The sequence below is a fragment of the Lissotriton vulgaris genome, chromosome 5 (genome assembly GCF_964263255.1).
Source record: "Lissotriton vulgaris chromosome 5, aLisVul1.2, whole genome shotgun sequence".
Classification (NCBI taxonomy): Eukaryota; Metazoa; Chordata; class Amphibia; order Caudata; family Salamandridae; genus Lissotriton; species Lissotriton vulgaris.
The window spans coordinates 728,469,603-728,488,368 of record NC_141693.1 but is presented as its reverse complement, the minus strand read 5'-3'; the positions used below and the strand labels follow the sequence as shown (position 1 = coordinate 728,488,368).

The 18,766-nt window shown below is 43.7% G+C and overlaps 1 protein-coding gene across 1 annotated transcript in view; it reads left to right on the top strand.

Annotated features, from left to right (window-relative positions):
- The window catches only part of LOC147711447 (calmodulin-binding transcription activator 1-like), a 1,194,547-nt gene that overhangs the window by 1,014,769 nt on the left and 161,012 nt on the right, over positions 1-18,766 (top strand). The window contains exon 11 of the mRNA XM_086919489.1: positions 6,550-7,073. Coding sequence (XP_086775615.1) covers positions 6,550-7,073 — 524 coding nt within the window. The remainder of the gene's footprint in view (positions 1-6,549; positions 7,074-18,766) is intronic.

Genomic DNA, 18,766 nt, shown 5'->3' with positions numbered 1-18,766 from the left:
AGGTGCAGAATATAGTCAAAATGTCTCCACCAACCAGCGGTCGGAATTCCACCGCTTTCAGCAGTCCAAAAAGTTCGGTCAAATCTTAAGAGCGGGAGCAACTCAACTACATGGTGAGCGAGACGTTGTAGTCGCAAGAGCGAGCGGTAAACAGCTGAATGGCGGAAGAGGCACAGAGTACCAAAAGCGGGCGGAATGGCAACTAAAACGGTAAAGGGGCGCCCTACGACAGCGTGTCTTCAGGTGAAACGGATTGTGGGACAAGGTCCAGAATGAAAGATTCTTCAAAAGGGAAAAAATTCCGCCGGACCCCGGGAGCCGGCCGCCTATGCCGGGGGCGATCTCAGGCCTCACCAGGGCAACATGACTTGGGGAGGGGGCAGGAGCCAAGCGCCCCCTCTCAGTCCGCGCCATCTCACCGCCCCTCGGGGGCCTCCGTCAAGCGGTTTAGGGAGGCACCGTATCACATTGTTTTCCAATGCAGTCAGGTCCACAAATGGACCCCACTTACTTTGAATAGTGAAGCTGCAGCAGGTGCAAATAAGGTTTAAACAGTGTTACAAGAACTGCTTAGAACTCTGAAGTATGGCACTCAATAACCAGGACTTATGCCATTTATGTAAGGCAGTGACATGGAAGCAACTCAGGGACAAAAAGCATGAACGAACATTCACGTATGAAAATCTTATTTGGAGAAGGGGTAGAATCCAAACGCCCCCTGCCAGTTCGCGCCACTACACCGTATGTGGAAAATCTGAAGCCATCATTCTACAAACTCTCAACGCTTGTTATCAGTGCATGACTTTCATGCTCGATCGATTGAGCTAGCCGGATCGGGCAATAAAAAGTATAAAATAGTTATGTAAATAGTTATTTAATAAAATGTTTTATTCTGTTTCTTTGGTGGTGTGTTGTGTATATTTATAATATTTGCATAGGGTTTGCCGTTATTTTGGGCGGTGTGGGTGGCGGAGTCGAGCTGTTTTGCAGCCCTCATGGTGTGGAGCTCAATTCATTTCACTATTTTCGTATTTCTCATGAAGGGTTATTCCTAATGTTTGTATTTTACCGAGGTTAAAAAGAGATCGAATTAGTGGTCTACTGATTTTGCTCGATTACTTTTATTTTTTTACACGATTTTTCACTATCTGCAAAGACTAAACAGAGTATTGCGACTTTGTGCTTGTTTGTAAATAGAGAATGATCCAAAGAGAACCAATTGTAAAACAGTAAATGCTTGGATAATAATCAATCAAATGGAGAGACAAGCAGGTACGACGGATTACAACAGGGGTAAAGGTCTGCGTTAACTACCGTTCACTATCTGCAAAGAGAGAGTACTACTAAGAGAAAAGAGGGGAGTGGGGGGGGGGGCAGCGTTCAAAGCACATCAGCGTGCATAAACACGAAAGCGTTTTTACCTATCACGTACTTGACATTTGACAGCTTTTGATGTTTGCTATTAAAAAACCATTGAAATTCACAGAAAAAACCATAGGTTATACTCCATATATAGTTAGGAATTTGCATTTACAAAACCTTGAAAATTCAATGAAAAAACCATTGGTTTTAGGCCATATATAGTTAGGGATTTGCATTTAGAAAACCTTATTTTACTCGCATAAAACCATTGAAATTCCATATATAGTTATAAGCGCTAACTATATATCGCGCACCCGCAATCCACTGCTGATGATGTCACATATTACATCATTCATGACATGGTTAGTGACATCACTGATGACATCACTGATGACATCTCAAATGACATCACTGATGACATCACTGATAACATCTCATTTGACATGACTGATCACATCACTGATGATATCATTCATGTGATAATACCATGAACCTCTTCAGACTCTAATATAACCTTAGATACAATCAGTGTAAACAGACAGTCACTCATCCATGGAGTTACTCACACACCTAGTCAGTTATGCCAAAAATCAATCACACCTCCATTTTCTCAACTATACAGTTATACACACCTTACTTATTCAAACATATACTAACACATATTTACTTTACTCTCTTATACAATCTCTGATACATGTTCACAATGATCCATACAGCCACTCACACATTCACTAGCTCTTATGCACAGTTATTTATAGATGTCAACTCTCACATGTACTGTGTTTTACATATGTACTTAATTTGACATGTAGCACTGAGATATCCATTCACTCACTAATACACTCATGCACAGTCAACCGCCCATACAGCTGTTTCCACATGCAGTTTTGAATCTATACATATAGTGAATCAACTACTCACACATCTATGTACAGAGTCACACACCTCCCAGCCACCCATACACACACACTCAGTTTCCCATACAAATACTTGGACAACCAATCAATAACCCATACAGTTACTCATATAACTGTATGGGTTATTCAGCAATCTTAAGAGCAGAACTGAATGTCATCATATGATTGTGAGAGTCATCAAATTAGCAACTGATCAGAAATGTGAAATACTTGTTAAAAAAATGAATCGAGGTGCACTTAATACATGTTTATTAATTCCTCTAGGTAAATGATACGGTAGGTACCCTTCCATTTCTTACTTATGATGACAAAATGATTGTAGGTCATTTATTTATTTTTTTAAGCTTATAAAGTGCGCAGCTCCCCCCGATGGGCGTGTCCCGGCACTATGGACAGAGTGCAGTATGAGTATCTATGAGGTCATGGCTTGACTATGCCATTTTTCATGGGCATGGTCAAGGCAGGAGCAGTGTAAAATGAGCAAGCCAAAGTAATTAGTGTAAAAGAAAGGAGACGCAGAGACAGATTGAATTTAGGAATCGGGAAGGAATCCTGCTTCTAGTGCTCTTAGGACAGTGGCGGCTCCTCTGTTATGGCGGAGGAGCATCACCCCTCCTGCTGAAAGCCAGCAGAGGCAAATAAAATGATAATAAAATGTTTTTATGATCATTTTATTTTGCGGGAACAGCCACAGTGATGGTGCCGCATCAGGGAGGAGGGGGGAGTGGTAGGCACTGCTCAATGCACATGATGGTTTGGCCGGCCCCAGAGGCCCGGCCAAACCATCATGCGCATTTAGCCTTTCTCCACCTAGCTGTGTTGTACAGCTGGGTGGAGATACCACCACAGACTCCCAGTCCAAGTCTGAGTGCCGAACCGCACGCTCATACCGATCCCAGCACTGCTCACATGCTGGGAATCCTATTCCCAGCATGTGAGCAGGTAAATTCAGCTTTATTTATTTTTTATTTGTATTATTTTTTGTGTTACCCCCCTCACCCCACCACACCACTTCACAGTCCCAGTGACCACTCCTGTCTTAGGGCGCTATTCTAATGCCCAAATTAACGAAGTGTTGGTTTCAAGGCGTTGTAGTGTATGTAAAAAAATATAAACGCATCAAGCAACAGGTTGCAAGGCAAAAATCATTTCCAGCTTCAACTGTTGCGAGATTCAGATTTTTTATTTTATTTATTCCATCACACCAATGGAAGTGTAAGGTGGCTCAGGGGTGGAGGCGGAAGGCTTATGGTTCAGTGCCAAATACCCCCATTTGAGAAGAACGACAGAAATAATGTACTTAACAGGACATCTGACCTTTAAATCTCCCCTTTCAGGCTCTTCTGTTAATATGCCTTTGCTTCTCTAGATTAAAGACCCCAGATCCGGTGCTTTTAGACAGCTTGCAATGGCATGTAGCTCTCAATCAATGTATTAAACACATTTAACAATGTTTGCATTGATTGAAAAGCATATACTACACTCGGGATGCTCAGGGCTTCTTGATCTTTTTTTATCGTAATTTACAGAGGATAGACCATCGGAAGCCATGACACAACAACATGTGTTTAGTTTGAGGCAAAACATTTTCAACTCTTTGTAGCTGGAAAACAAATATTTGGCAGATTTATAGCTCTTATGAACACAAAACATTTCACAGATCATATATTGAAATTTAGAGTACTAAAGTTGTTCGTTCTATTGTAAGGCAGAATCACTGGCACGTAACTCTCCAATGATAGCCCTCTAGGTGAAGCAATAGTAGTCGGAATCAGTACTACACTTTTCATAGTGAAGGCATTCAAAGAGATGCGGTCACTGTCTTGCGTCATCGGTCAAATTTGCTACTCAAGAGCTAACTTTTAATAACAGTGAAATAGATTCATTAGATAACAAGAAAATAGTGTGTGCACGTGGTGCTCCAAAAGATAGTGTTAAATGGATGGAACCTTCCAGAAGGGAGCTTTATGAAATTAGTGTAAGAATGAGGCCCCCTTGCTTATATAGAACTGGAAGTTTTCCACGAGCCAACTCAGCTTCTTAGTTGATATATATCCTAGTAGGACATCTTAGAGCATGAACTTATTTGTTGCAAAAATCATTGGGTGAGCTGCAGGCTACACGTTCCAATAATAGTGACATAATGAGTGGGCCAGGTGTCCCCTACAAACATCTGCAGTTAACTGCAAGACGTAAGTTTGAATCCTAGTAGAGTCTAACTCAGTCTTGTATTTTTTTTAAGGTTAACACAGAGACTAGCTTCAAGTTTACTTACAACACAAAGCTATGTCGGCCTAAGGGATTTCCCTAGCAATTGCCATATTTGGGGAACCCAATAGTTCTGGGGGTTGCAGATGTGCCAGGATTCTTATAAAAATGTTGACAAACCCTCACCCACCAACCCAGGTGGCATGCTTCATCGTCAGGTTGTCACAACTGCTTGACAGTTTGTTAGGGCGGTGGATGGGCTTCCTGTGATTACAGGAAGTATACCACCTTCGCATGAGTTGATGGATCCTGAAATGCTAAAAAAGCCTTCTGATAAATCCATAACTTGATTTGTATTGTGGCTTCCTAGAGGGATTAAAAAATAAAACAGAAGGTTGGGATAGTTATTATTCCATGTTTCAGCCTGCTTACGAGTCCCAAGGTTTCCACAGCTTTCTCCAGGACCGCGATCCCTACCTGTAGTCAACTATCTTCCAAACACTGCATACACTAATTTGTTCCTAAAGCACGTGGTGCTCACTGTGGAAGTATAACTTCTAGCGAAGAGTTCCCTGGATTTAGATACTCATTGCCCCTTAGAGGGAAGACACTAGGAGTCCTCTGCAGTCCAACGACTGGTAAGGAGAGTTGCTCACCAATTGCCTAGTAGATGTGTTTGCTTATATGTACACAAATGGGAGGGTGCAACCTGGAGCAGCCCCATCTTCTCTTTCCCACTTTATGTTTGGTATAGTTTTAAGTTTAGTAATAGACGACTATGATCAGAGGTCAAAAACAATTCAGATTGCATTCAGCATTAATGATGTAATTACACTCATACTTCATACCTTACATTCATACACATCTTCAGAAAGTGAAATGCTTTGATATCTGGGTTCCCTTTTGCTAAAGCTGGGCAGCAATATGTAGAGCATACGCTTGTGCTCAGGACAGGTTGCCGGATCTGGCGTAAAGGAGAGAGGGTCGCAGCTGTGTATACCGTTGATCTTCAACACCTCTGCCCAGCCAGGAAAGAAGGTAGACTGAATGAATGCTTGAAGTGAGGCACTTGGATCTTGCCTACCGTGAGAGAGATGGTTGATCTCCAGTCTGAGGTAAATGAAGATGCAGGGTAGTCAGTATTAAGGTGAAACAGGATCAGGATTATTCTTAAGGTAGGAGTCACAGGTTACAGGTAAAGTAGTTATGAAGAAAGCCCCATAGGGAGAAGCATCCTTGCTGCTCAGCTCACGCGTTCAACTGACACAAGCTGCCGCTTAGCATAGCGTAACTCACGCTGAATGTGTACTGATGCCACAACGTGCTACACTATGGATTCTGGTGTCAACAAGGAGCCCTAGTAGGGAAGGTGTACTGGCCCAGACCTGGGCTACCATAATAAAAGCAACTGGAGCAATAATCTGGATGGCTACATTAAACCTGCAGGAGAACACCAATCAAGGGCTAGTAGGGTTTTTCCACTTTGGGCGCCGTCAGTGAGGTGTAGCCTGGGCTCATAGACAGAAGGGGAGTGCAGGCCAATGTTAGGGTGGCCATTACATCCTAGGGTGGCAGTTCAACTCCAGAACTGTTGATAGGAATGCTTGTGGTTATGCCTAGTAAGCTACTTAGTGTTCACCTACTGTGTTATTCACCGATTCTGTAGAGCCCTGCTTGCCCTCAATAAAGCATTAAACAGGTGATGTAATAAACTGTAAATATTGCACTGCCTAGTCCTCTTTGCTCTATTGTTAAACATTATGCTTTCAGGAAAGCTTTGAAAACTTAGCTTTACAATCTCTAGGCCATGATATGTGTCATTTTGCTGACTGGTTGCATGCACCAGGATGCTTGGGTAGGTAATAGACAGCACTTTACGTGTGAACGAATAATAATAATTATTATATATTGGCAATAGTTAAATAAACTCGTAAGCACAGTTATATCAAGAAAATGCTGCACAGCTGAATATTTTCTTACAACATTAAAAGTCTAAGCATGCCACATGGAATGTTTCTGTAGAATTCAAAGGTACTAATTGTCCTGATCTGTTTGTTTTCAGAACTAAGGAGGCCGAGGTCCGAGCCATCCAATTACTACAGCAGTGAAAGTCAAAAAGATTATCCGGCCCCCAAAAAACACAAACTGAACCCTGACTATTTCCAGGCTCGGCAGGAGAAAATGTTCTCTCAAGCCCTAAGTCTGGAGCATCCAAGTGCCCGAAAGCAGAGCTCTGGATCCAAACAGCTAATGACTGAGCTAGCTTCTCCTTCAGATGAGATGCGGACCTTCACCAGGGACCCTGCGCAGCGCATACCCACAGGTGTGGGATACCATGGCTTGCCAGCCCAACCAGGATTGAAGTGGAACCCAAAGGATATGTACCTCGGGGTGCCTTCAGTACAGCTTGCAGGAGGCACAAAATGTTCTGGCTTGGGCAAGGAGGCTGTGGCCCACAGACTGCGCCAGCGCGAGCAGATGAACATGCTCATGATGTCAGAAAGGGATATGGTGGATGAGGAGCTGCTGGCCTACAGAGAACATGCAGAGTCTGACGATTGCTTGCAACACATGGATGACCTGCAGGTAAACACTCAAACAGTAAGTATCTACGTTTGACAAAATTTACTGATTGGGGAAATTCCTTTGCTCACACTATTCTGAAGGGGGGGGGGGGACTTCCTTTTAGAAAAAGTATGTCTTCTTTGCCTTCTTACACTTTGGATAATTGACACGAGAGACTGGAGTAATGCGAATGTATATTAATTGTATGTTGAAAATAATTAACTCCAAACAATGTAAAAACAAGTGGACTGATGGGGAAATAAAGGACAGACTGAAGGAGGTTCAGATCACCAGCCTAATGATATATTTTCAGAAATAGTCAGAACTATTAAAAAGCCCATGTTAGAAAAATGATGTTAATTTCATGGAAAATCCAGAAGGCAATTTTAGTGAGGCTTGTAACTAAACTAGTATCTAAACTCACTGCCCCAGATACAATTAAGATCCAGCGAAGGGAAGGAGAATCTCAGAGGTGAGACTGTAATTGTACTTGGCAGCAGAGGAGTTTTAAGGCATGGGCGAAGTGGGCTCTTTCTCAGGATATCACCTTTTATGGCAGTCCCCTCTTTAAGCGATTGGGAAAAGCCTGCCATAATAATCGTTTAAAAATATTTTTGCTTCTGGATTTTTACCACTTTTAGGTTTTTCCTGCACAATGCTTGCGCTGTTTTTGAGAACCTATTGTTTTCAATATAAACTTAAAAGGGACTTACATCCCGCCTTCTCTCTTTCCTGGCTTCTCATTGGTTCCTGAGCGTGCCCTTTACCTTTCCTCCGTTTCTATCGGCTGTAGCATATTTCCCTGAATTTACCAATGCTTGTTCCTTGTCTGCATCTCTTATCAGTTTTCTGGAGCCAAAATACTGTTAAAATCCGCTTTGGTGGAACTATATTTCCAGAAAGTTTTGCCTTTCACTCTTGCAACATATTTATGTAACAATTTATCACCACGAGAGATTACATAATTTGCATAGAATCACAGGATGTTACACGGTGCTGTTGAGACTCGAAATGGGATCCTCAGCTCTCGAGTCAGCAGCTCTGGCCACTGTGCCACATTTTCTCTACTCCTGTGTTATCTGTCAGGGAACTCTTTTCTTCTCCAGGGCGATGATTGATGAAAACAGCTCTTTATTACATAGGCTGAATCAATGCATTACCATTGCTTGTTTTGCTAACTTTCGTGCTCACTAGCCTATGCCTCACTTACACTTGCAAACTTGCAGAGCATGGACTAAAGATAAGTCTGCGACACCAAGTCATGTTGTGATTGCGCTGGAGATGTGCCAGGAGCTTCTTGTAAGTGTGCTTGCTCAGTCCCATCACATCTTCCCGTAAAACCTGAAGACAGACTAAACAGTTGCTGGAGGGGACGCCAATGCTTAATCTGTAAAAATTATAAGTGCTAGAGATGCGTCAGGAGGCCATTGCAGTTTGCATCATCCATTGCCCCTGCCAGCACGCCAATAAAGGGTACCAATACAATTAGTAACTTCACACTCGCAAAATTGACAATTCAGACTATTTAATGCAACCCAAAGCTAAAAGAATGGCATGGCTATCAGGTGTTAATTAATGTTAGGTATATTAAATTATTAAACGACTGTTAGACAAACAGTGCCGCCATGTGTTGGACTGCTATAAGTGTCAGTGTTGACAATTAATTTCCGATGCCGAGCACCAGAATCCACCAGCTCAAATTAAGGCTGAGTACGAGTGTGTATATCTTTTGAGTCCATCATCATGGCAGTGCAATCACAGCCTCAGTCTCAAGCTGTCTCATAAACAACAGCACGAAAAGGGTAGGTAGCCCATGGGCAGCAGACTGTCAGACTCCGAGCATTTACATTTCGGCTGTTCTCGCGCCATGTGTTGGTTGCTGCTCTTGATGCAAAATCTCTGTGACTTGCTCTTTCACACTATAATATTGAAGAATTAACTTCTTATGAGCAGATTTTTAATCAAAATATTTCCATGACATGTGCAAAGGTACAGATTTTGCCTTTTGTGTTACAAATGAACAGACAGTCCAAAGCAGCTGAGGGTACATGCTACTTGCACAGGAGCTCTTTCAGGGTGCAACATTGAAATTCTGCCAAGGCATATAAACTGAGATGAATTTTATTTTTTCCTGTCCATGGCGGTGGGTGAGTGTGGGGGTGTTTTTAGCTGCAACTGGTTGCAGTGTGAGTGCATCCCGCCAAGCCCACACTGATGTGGATGACATCTTACCTCCTCTGAGAGACAAAATTTGCTTATGTGAGTATCTCTCATTGAATCTCTTTGCCAGCATCAGTTTGTGATTTGTGTGGTGGTGCCATTGAAGAATGTCTTTGCATCACACACAGGGCTCAGGTGCCTTCAAGAGGTCGCATGTTTACAACAATCTGTATTCGCAGATGCACTTTAGCTGAAACTTACTGCATTTTCTGACTCCACCTTTTGTTCTGTTTACCCATGTGTTTGGTGTCCTAAAGTGCTCTGAAACATTTGTAAGCAGATCTCTTTGGCACTAAACAACACAGCAAACTCATGTTTGGTGTGCGCCAGCAAGCACAAGCTGGAAGTATCTATATTTGATCATATGCCTTCCCCAGTGGTTTATTTCTCTATTGGTTGTTTTAACCAGCCTACTAACTTATGACTCTTGCTTTTCAGTCCCCGCTAGATAATAAAAGTTGCATCTCATTTAATCTGTTTATATAGTCTACATGCAACACATCGCCTCTCCTCTAAATCGTATTTGCTCTTTAGACCAGTCAGTTTATGACCTGGAGAGATAGATAGGCTCATTTCGCAAATCTGGACATTTGACAGGCTGGGAGAAGTGGGGAAAAGTAAGTTGCATAGCATATTTTTCTATCATGCAGCTACTGAGTAATCATAATTCCTTTCAGCTTCCTGTGGAAGCAGGTCTGTAGGTGAATCTCCTACTGTTGGCCTGCAGGCCTAGGCCAGCACACCTCTGTATTCTCTGTTTCCAGCTACTCCCTTGCAACTGCACATAACCTGCCCACCTTACTAAATGGGGACACTTCTTCTTGATAAAACTGCAATTTGCATTCCAGAGTTTGCATTGTCTCTTTAAGGGCTTGGAGGAATTTAATTATTACCACTGCTCAAATTTAATAATAATCGGTAGAAACGAGAAAGACGAAATAAGTCGTTTCATGTTGAACACTGCTTTTTATACCAATTTACATTTCATGGTTATTTGCCGAGCAGACTTAGGCCCACCTTGAGTTGGGGAGCAGGTGATCACAACAGCTTTGCCAGTAACTAAGGCCCTTGTAGATCTAAGCATATCTCTGTTGAAACAGCATGAGGAAAATCCCCTGGTACATTATGGTCTTTGTTTGATGTGAAGGTATAACAGATGAAGGGCCAGATGTATGACCCTTTTTTGCAGTCACGGAGGGGCATTTTGCGACATGTCTGAACTGGGGTGGAGTGGAGTGCAAAAAAACGATGGATTTAGGCCCAGATCTCCTTACCGGGGTGAATGTATGACATTGTTCGGCATTCTGTCCATCAATTGTTGTTTTTGCATCAGCAAAAAACAGTAGCACAATGTACCAACCCTATTTTGCGAGTCGCTAATGTAATAGCGACTCGCAAAATAGGGTTAACGACTCGCTATGTGGAAGGGGCATTTCAAGGGCATCCCTTCCTAATACCGACTCTAAACCCTATGTAAGAATGTTTTGCGACCGCATTTGCAGTCACAAAACACTCGCAGTTTACCAACCGCTTCAAGAGGGTGGTAAACAATTCGCAAATGGGAAGGGTCCCCGAACCACAAAATCCCTCGCTCCCCCTATCTCCGCCCAATCCTGCAACCTAAAAACCTCTTTCTATGCAAAACCCTACCCAGCCCATACCCCTTAAAACATCTCCCCACACCCAATCTCCACCTATCCCTGAACCCTAGAAAAGCCCTCATCACCTTGAACACCACCAAGAAACTATCATCACCCTAAACCCTTCACATCCTGAACCCTAAGAAACTATTTCTACATATATACTCTATCCGTCCCCAACTTAAAGCCCCTCATTACCCTAACTCCACTCCATCCTGAAAGCTAAAATCTCTTCACCACCGCTAACCTATACCCATAATGGAACTTTAAAAAACTCTCATCTGCCCTGAACTCCGCCCATCTATTAGCCCTAAAATCCCTCAACACCCTTACACTCCACTTATCCCTGAACCCTAAAAACACCTCACACACACAAACAACATTCATCCATGAACCTTAATAACCCATCATCGCCCTCAAATTCCACCCATTCCTCTAACCCAAACCTCAGACGGTATGCTTAGCGCTTGGACGCCTCAGGGCAGCTATGTGCGCTCTACAAATCGGAATTCATTCATTCATTCATAAAAACTCTCACAACCCCTACACTCCATCCATCGCTAAACGCTAAAACCCCTTTTTATACCAAAACTCCAAATATTCCTGATCCCTAAAAACCACTAATCACCCTAAAGATCCCCCATCTCTGAACCCAAACACCCCATACTGTTTCTAAAGTCCAAGAAAGGTTAACCTAATTTTTAATTTTTTTAATTAGTTATTTTTTTTTAAATTCCTTTGATTTTTTTTGTATGTCTTTCAAAATGCCATTTCTAAAAATTGATTTTCCATGATTTGATTTCCTGCAATGTGGTTTCTCAATTTTCGTTTTTCCCATAAATTCACACAGATGCGAGAAAATGTGTATGGAGAGGTGTTTACCCTTTCAGAAAGACTAGTTCGGGTGGGCCCAGCAACTTAATTTGCTTCAAAGAGGCTGTCTATGTCAAAGGTAAATATTAGATGGCACTTGGAAAGACGCCAGCTTTTTTCCCCGTGGCAAGGCTGGCACCCAACCCAGTGGGAGGAAGACAACCCCCAGAACAAGCTTTAAGTGAACACAGAGAAAGGAACTGCTCATTCCCTTAACCCCACCTCTGGGTGGGCATGCAGGCTCTACACAATGGGAGAAGGGTTCTCCATCTTCAATTTTGAAGAGTGGGAGGCACTGTGAGATTGTTTGTGGTAGGGCAAACTGGAACTACTGAAAAAGTGGTTAGGGTTGCATCTGGGAACTTTTACCCCATTTGTTAGGTGTTGCCTTGGAGTCATCCCCACCCACTAGCTACTGCCAAGCATATATGTGTCACCCCAAGGCATCTCCTCAGAACACTCACAGGAGCGGCAGAAAATCTGTGACCTGAGAGGGCTGGACCCAATCTCTCAGGTACCGAGGACAAAGATATGGACTTCAAGGATTAGTTAGCTGACTCTGTCTGTGGCTACAGGAAGACAACAAGGCCTTTCACTGGAATTACCCAGCTGACCATTGGCAAATAGACCTAAACTGGACTTTTGTGTTGGCTACTGCTGGATACCCCTGAGAGTGGAGTTCCATCCACTGAGGTCTTGGGGAGCATAGAAGTGTACTCCTATGGTAACTTGGGCACCAGAAGAAGGTTTGGAAACTGTGAAAAACATTTCCGCAAGAGATCTAGAGCTTCAGGGAGACCGGTGGGAAAAGTGTCTGACCAGCAGTTCCACTGCGTCAGATTGAGTTTCAGCTTCGGCATGGTAAAGGCTCCCAGCACCTCCAAAAAAATGATTAAGTCCCATTCTGCATTGAAACTTACAAAAATGTAAATTACCAAACCTCCTAAGTCCCAAAGCTCCTGCCGGACCAACCTGCTTCTAGTACCTGGCATTCGGTTCCACGGCAGTCCGTTGCTACAATTTCAGCAGCATCCCACTCAACTGAGTCACATTCATCTTTTTTTTAACTGGAAAAAATTCCATTCCCGCCATTAATCCTCCACCTCTCTCCCTTACCTTCAACCTACTCACTAAACCCGTATGCATTTATCACTTACTCAGAACAAGAGGTAAATGTATGGTTTAAACCTGCAAGGAATAGGGGATTTCATGTGGTTTTATGACTGGAAAAAGACAGTAATTCCCCATTCCATGGAGTTTTACTCACAGTTGTACAGTACTGGTGTGGTTTTACAGGCTGGAACGGTAAAATCACATGTAGTTGTACTCAGTACCATGCAACTCAGCATCAGGGCTTCAAATCCCGGCTCCTCTCAGTCACACATATATGAAAACAACAAATGTGATATGAGGCTGCTTGCAATAAGTCTAATCACTGGCAATTGTTCAGGGTAGCATTCCAACCTATTGTTTATTTTACCAGCATGCCATCTCGGATAGACCCTGCTCCAATAGGAACAGTCTAGCCCGAACAGCCAGGCAAGGTCCTCTCTGGATCAGAACACATGAAACCCAAGGCTGGTTGCACGCTGATTGGGGTTCTTCGGTATTTATTTATTTATTTATTTTTAAAGGTTTTATATAGCGCTGGCTAGACCCGGAGGTATCAGTACGCTTTACATGAGCCACAGATCATAGTTACAGGTTACATTGTTACAAAGGTTACACAGATATTAGAGCATGGCAACATAGTTACTTGTAAGGCCAAGATAAACAATAAGCACAAATACGTAAGGGGAAAAGCAGGCAAGGGGGAAGGAGCTGGGGAAGTAGACAGGTAAAGAAGGCGGGAAAGAGGAGGTTGAGGGTGGAGGACATCGCATGGAAAGAGGAGGGGAAGGGCGACGGGGACACGAACCGGTAGATGAGTCAAACCAACGTCCAAAGTCCAGTAAGCTGTGATCCCAGTGGAAGTGGTATCACTTCCCTATCTCTGTTGCGGGAGGCTCCCTTTACGCAGTGGACTCTCTCAGAGGGGTCTCCGAGACTCCAAGCCCTACATTCAGGATCCTTCCCCAAAAAGGGAAGAGGGGGTGCTTTGGCAAAGGGTGCCATACCATACCTCAGCTGTGAGTGGCTCCCTAGGCGCAGTGGACTCTCTCAGCGGGTACGCTGAGCCTCCAGAGTATAAATATTGGATCTTTCCCCAACAAGGGGAGAAGGAGTGCCTAGTCACAGGGCACAAAGGACAGGGGGCTAGGCAGACTAGCAGGCAAGGTGAGAGATTCAGAGGAGAGTGGATGGATAGGAGTTAGGAGTTGGGAAGGTAGACAAAGGGAGAAAGAGTCCTAAAGGGAACAGGTTTTTAATGAGTTATTATATAGCGCTGGCTAGACCCGATGGAATCAGTGCACTTACATGAGGGACAATAATGTTGCAAATTACATCAGTTAAAAATTACATAAGTATTAAGAAAAGCATTTAAAGAACATAGGGGACTAGGTGAATGGAGCAGGAAGGGTAAGGGGATGGGGTAAAGTGGTAGGAGGAAAACAGGAAGTAGAGATGAGGGGAAAATCTGCCCAAGGTCCGGCTGGGTAGGTGACGTCAGGGAGGGGGAATTTGGTTCCAGTGGCATAGTGAGCAAGGCACCCACTTCTGGGCATACCCATGGCCACTTGGAGTGGTACATCCAACACACTAAAGATCTTTGAAATATAGCTAAACACTGGCAATCGCTCGGGTTGCTTTCCAACCCGCCGGTGCAGAAAGGACCTGGCTTGGCAGTTTGGGCTGGGCTGTTCCCATTGGAGCAGGATCCACACTGATTTGCATTTGACTGGGTCTTATTAGAGGTGGCATGTGGGGCAAAAGAACGATACATTGGAATGTCACATCGTGCGATTGCCAGTGGTTATACTTATTGCAACCATTCCTCCCATCACCTTTTGTGTGTTTCTTATAAGGCTCTAAGTGGACCAAGGAATGCCTAGACGAGGGTCCTTTGTGCACTGTGGCATTGGAACCGAGCTACAACCGACTGAAGAGCCCCTCCCAGGGTGAAACCGGTCTTGTTTAGCCTGTGTACCGGTTCAGACAGGACCTGGCTTTGCAGTTCAGGATGGACTGTTCCTAATGGAGCAGGATCAAGACTGATTTGCATTTTGCTGGGACTAATCTGAGGTGGCTTAGTGGGCCAATGAACGATGGGTTGGAATGCTACCCTGAGCAGTTGCCAATAAGTTAGAATTATTGCAATCATCCTCCCATCACCTTTTCTGTGTTTGACACATTTGAAATGTCAGAAGTATGTGCACTTCTCGATCCATAATTAATGCTTTTGCAAAAGTTCTTGGGGGCGTGATTTGAAAGCGCGTCTTCTCATCAGCTAACTGTAAGCAAATTTGGCAAAGATGTCTCTTTTAATTTCCTCTACAACCTAATTTACCCTGCATACCTTTGTACTTCGACAAACTTGTAACTCGCATTCCATTTTTAGTGACATGAAAACTAAACTCAGTTGGAAGACTGCTTCATGCACAAAACATACCTTTGAGGGACCAAAAATACCTATGAACTAATGTAGGTATGGACGGCACTTGTAAGAAACCTAGGAGTTCTAGTACACACACAAACAAACACACAAACATCATGGTAGCACTTTCACCATGCTACACAGGCAGTGCCTTATTGCACTGGTAAGTGACATTTTGTGGCTGCTGTAACTGGTGGTCGCATTTATTTATTTTTATTTATTTATTATTACATTTCTTAAGCGCACAGCTACCCGTAGGTTTCCCGGCGCTGGGAGTATAAAACAGTATACAAAAATGGGGGAGAGTCTAGTCAGCCGTCTTACATATCGAAAAGCCAGGTCTTAATTCCCTTACGGAAGGTAAGGAAGCACTTTTCGGAGCGCAGAGGGGGGGGTAAAGAGTTCCAAAGAGAGGGAGCCAGGAAGGAAAAGGAGCGCCCTCCCATTTTTGCTCTCTTGATGCGCGGTATCCGGAACTTGTTCTGGGTGGAGGACCTAAGTGTACGCGGTGGGAGATAATGCTGCACCAGAACAGATAGGTAGCGAGGAGCTTTTCCGGACATTATTTTATGCATAAAACAAAGTGCCTTAAATTTGACCCTGCTCTCGATCCTCAGCCAGTGTAGTTTACGCATATGGGACGAGGCTGAGGATCTGGCGGGTAGGTTACAAATAAGACGAACAGCCATATTTTGTACTACCTGGTACTTCTTCGTTACCTCCTTACAGGCACCCAGAAGTAAGATGTTACCATAGTCCAGGCGTGAGATGACAAGAGCCTGGACTACAGTTCTCAGGGTGTCAGCAGGCAGCATCCACGAGATTTTCCTGAGCCACCTGATGATGGTGGTACAGGTGGCGGAAACTTTCACGACGTGCTGCCTGAAGGACAGTTGATTGTCCAGGAGGACTCCAAGATTACGAGCAGAAGAGGTTGGGGTGGGAAGAGGGCCCATCTCCGGCGGCCAATGTTGTGGGCCCCAGAGTGGAATGTCATGGCCAAACAGGAGAAGTTCAGTTTTTTCCCCGTTTAGTTTTAATTTGTGCTCCAACATCCATGCCGAAATCTGTTTAAGACCAGCTTGAAGGGAGGAAGAGGGGAGGTGCTTATTAGTAGAAAGAGAGTAGATGACTTGAGTGTCATCAGCATAGGAGTAAATAGAGAGACCTGCCTGTTCCGCCAAAAAAGCAAGAGGTCTCACATATAAATTAAAAAACAGGGGACTAAGAATAGAACCTTGGGGGACACCGTGATTGGAAGGAAAAGTAGAAGAGACAGAAGTAGAGGAAAAAACTTGAAACGTGCGGTTAGACAGAAAGTTAGAGATCCAGGCCAGGGCGGAGCCATCGACACCCACTTCTCTCAGGGTAGACAATAAGATGGAATGGGAGACGGTGTCAAATGCGGCACTCAGATCCAGTAAAATGAGTGCCACGGTCTCCCCGTTGTCCACCCTTTGCCTGATGGATTCTGACACACCAAGGAGAGTGGTTTCGGTCGAGAAACCAGCCCTGAACCCGGATTGAGAGCCATGAAGAAGGTTAGAAGTTTCCACATAAGAACTAAGCAAAGAATTAACGTGTTTCTCCAAGATTTTAGAAAAACATGAAAGTAAAGAGATAGGTCGAAAATTAGATGGATTATTAGGATCTAAGTTGGCCTTTTTTAATAAAGGAACCACCATAGCGTGTTTCCAATCGTTGGGAATGCTGGCTTCAGTGAGGGAGGCATTCAAAACCTTGAGAATAATCAGAAGTAGGGCTGGATCCAGAGAGCTCAGGATTTGGGGAGGCAAAGGATCAAGGGGGGACCCAGATTGTATGTCCTGTAGATACTTTTTTAAAAGTGGAGGAGAGATGGGATCCCAAGCAAAGAGTTGCGGAGGCACGGAAGTGGAGCAAGAAGGGGTACTAGGTGAGGGAGTACCTAAAGTAGAGACGGGGTGAGAGGACACAGCAGGAGGAGAATTGAAGGTGTCATAGATTTTCTCAATCTTTTCAACAAAGAATTTGGCCAGAGCTTCACACTGGGGGGTATCAAGACAGGGGGCCTTAGGAACGGTAGATGCACCTGACAGCTCCTTCATTTCTTCAAGCAACTGTTCTGTTTTGCTAATGCAAAACCGCTATGACCCTTGTGAAAAATGGAGGAACATAGCACACTATAACAAAATATACTATCGTGAAAAATAGCGTCTCAGTGCAGGTTTACTCCACTTAAGCACTTTATGCTCTCCAAACAATGTATTTTAGTACTTTAGCTACATTGCCCCTTGTATATGGCATTTTATGGGCCCACTGCTCTAAACTGCACCAAGGTGCTACCAAAATATTCTCTGGTCCACTGCACTGAATTTAACAAGAGGCATGCTGATACAAAATTGGTCTGAACGTTTTATTCGAGGGGAAATTTCACTATTTAGAACAATGAAAAGTGTGCCCAGGTTTGGATGAATGATCCTGTTGCATTCATAATCACAAGTGTAAACTGGACTGAGAACCCCATTACAAGGGTATCTGTAGTTCTGACGTGGATGGAAGCATAAGGTACCAGCCCCATCCGAATTACCAGTCCCACTGAACAACCATCAGTCTGCTACTTTTGACCCAGACACTTCCGCAACTGAGAGCATCTCAAACATCTGGGTGAAACTCCATATGGACCTGGGGAATAACCGCAGGAACCGGGTGTGACATTCCTAATCCCCAACAGTTCTCCTTTTCTCAGAGGACCTATAGGGTTCGACTGGTTATCTTGTGGTATCCCATCTTGTAGTTACTGATGATTCCTTGATGACACCTCAAGAGAGGAGGTGTAAAAACCAGGATGATTTCCAGCCATCTTGAAGTGGGTCCATGTAGGTCCACGCCTCTTAGTTTTAGCCTCTTCCTCCCTGATGAATGAGCGCTGTTGATTATTGGAGAGGATGGTAAGCAAGAACATCAGCTATCTGTGCATTGGTAATAAACAGGACTCCAGACATTACTAGAAGAAGCTGATCTGAAGATCGTGGGTGGAGTGGTAGGGGCAGAATCCGGTTAGATACCATGAACAATTTATCACATATATTGCTTGGGCAAGTTTTTATTTAACAGTGTAACATTTATGCTGTGGAGCAATCTAATTTTGAGCGTGCTGCTTGGCGCCAGCATCAAGCTCTAGAATCCAGATGGCATGAGTTGTTAGGCAAGCATGATGTTGTTAGCTACTATTTTAATCAAGTCATGGGCCTTGATTAAAAGTGGACATGTTTGGGAGATGTAATTAGTGTTCTCAGTATCCATAAAGGTACTGCGAGATGGACTAAATGCATCCAGTTAGGAGTTTTCCTCTTGATAAGGAGGAATTACATTTAGAATGTTGTACTTTCCACAACAGATTCACATATTTGGGGATTTACCTCATGTTTTCACCTGATTCATTTCATTACCTAGACCTTCCAAAA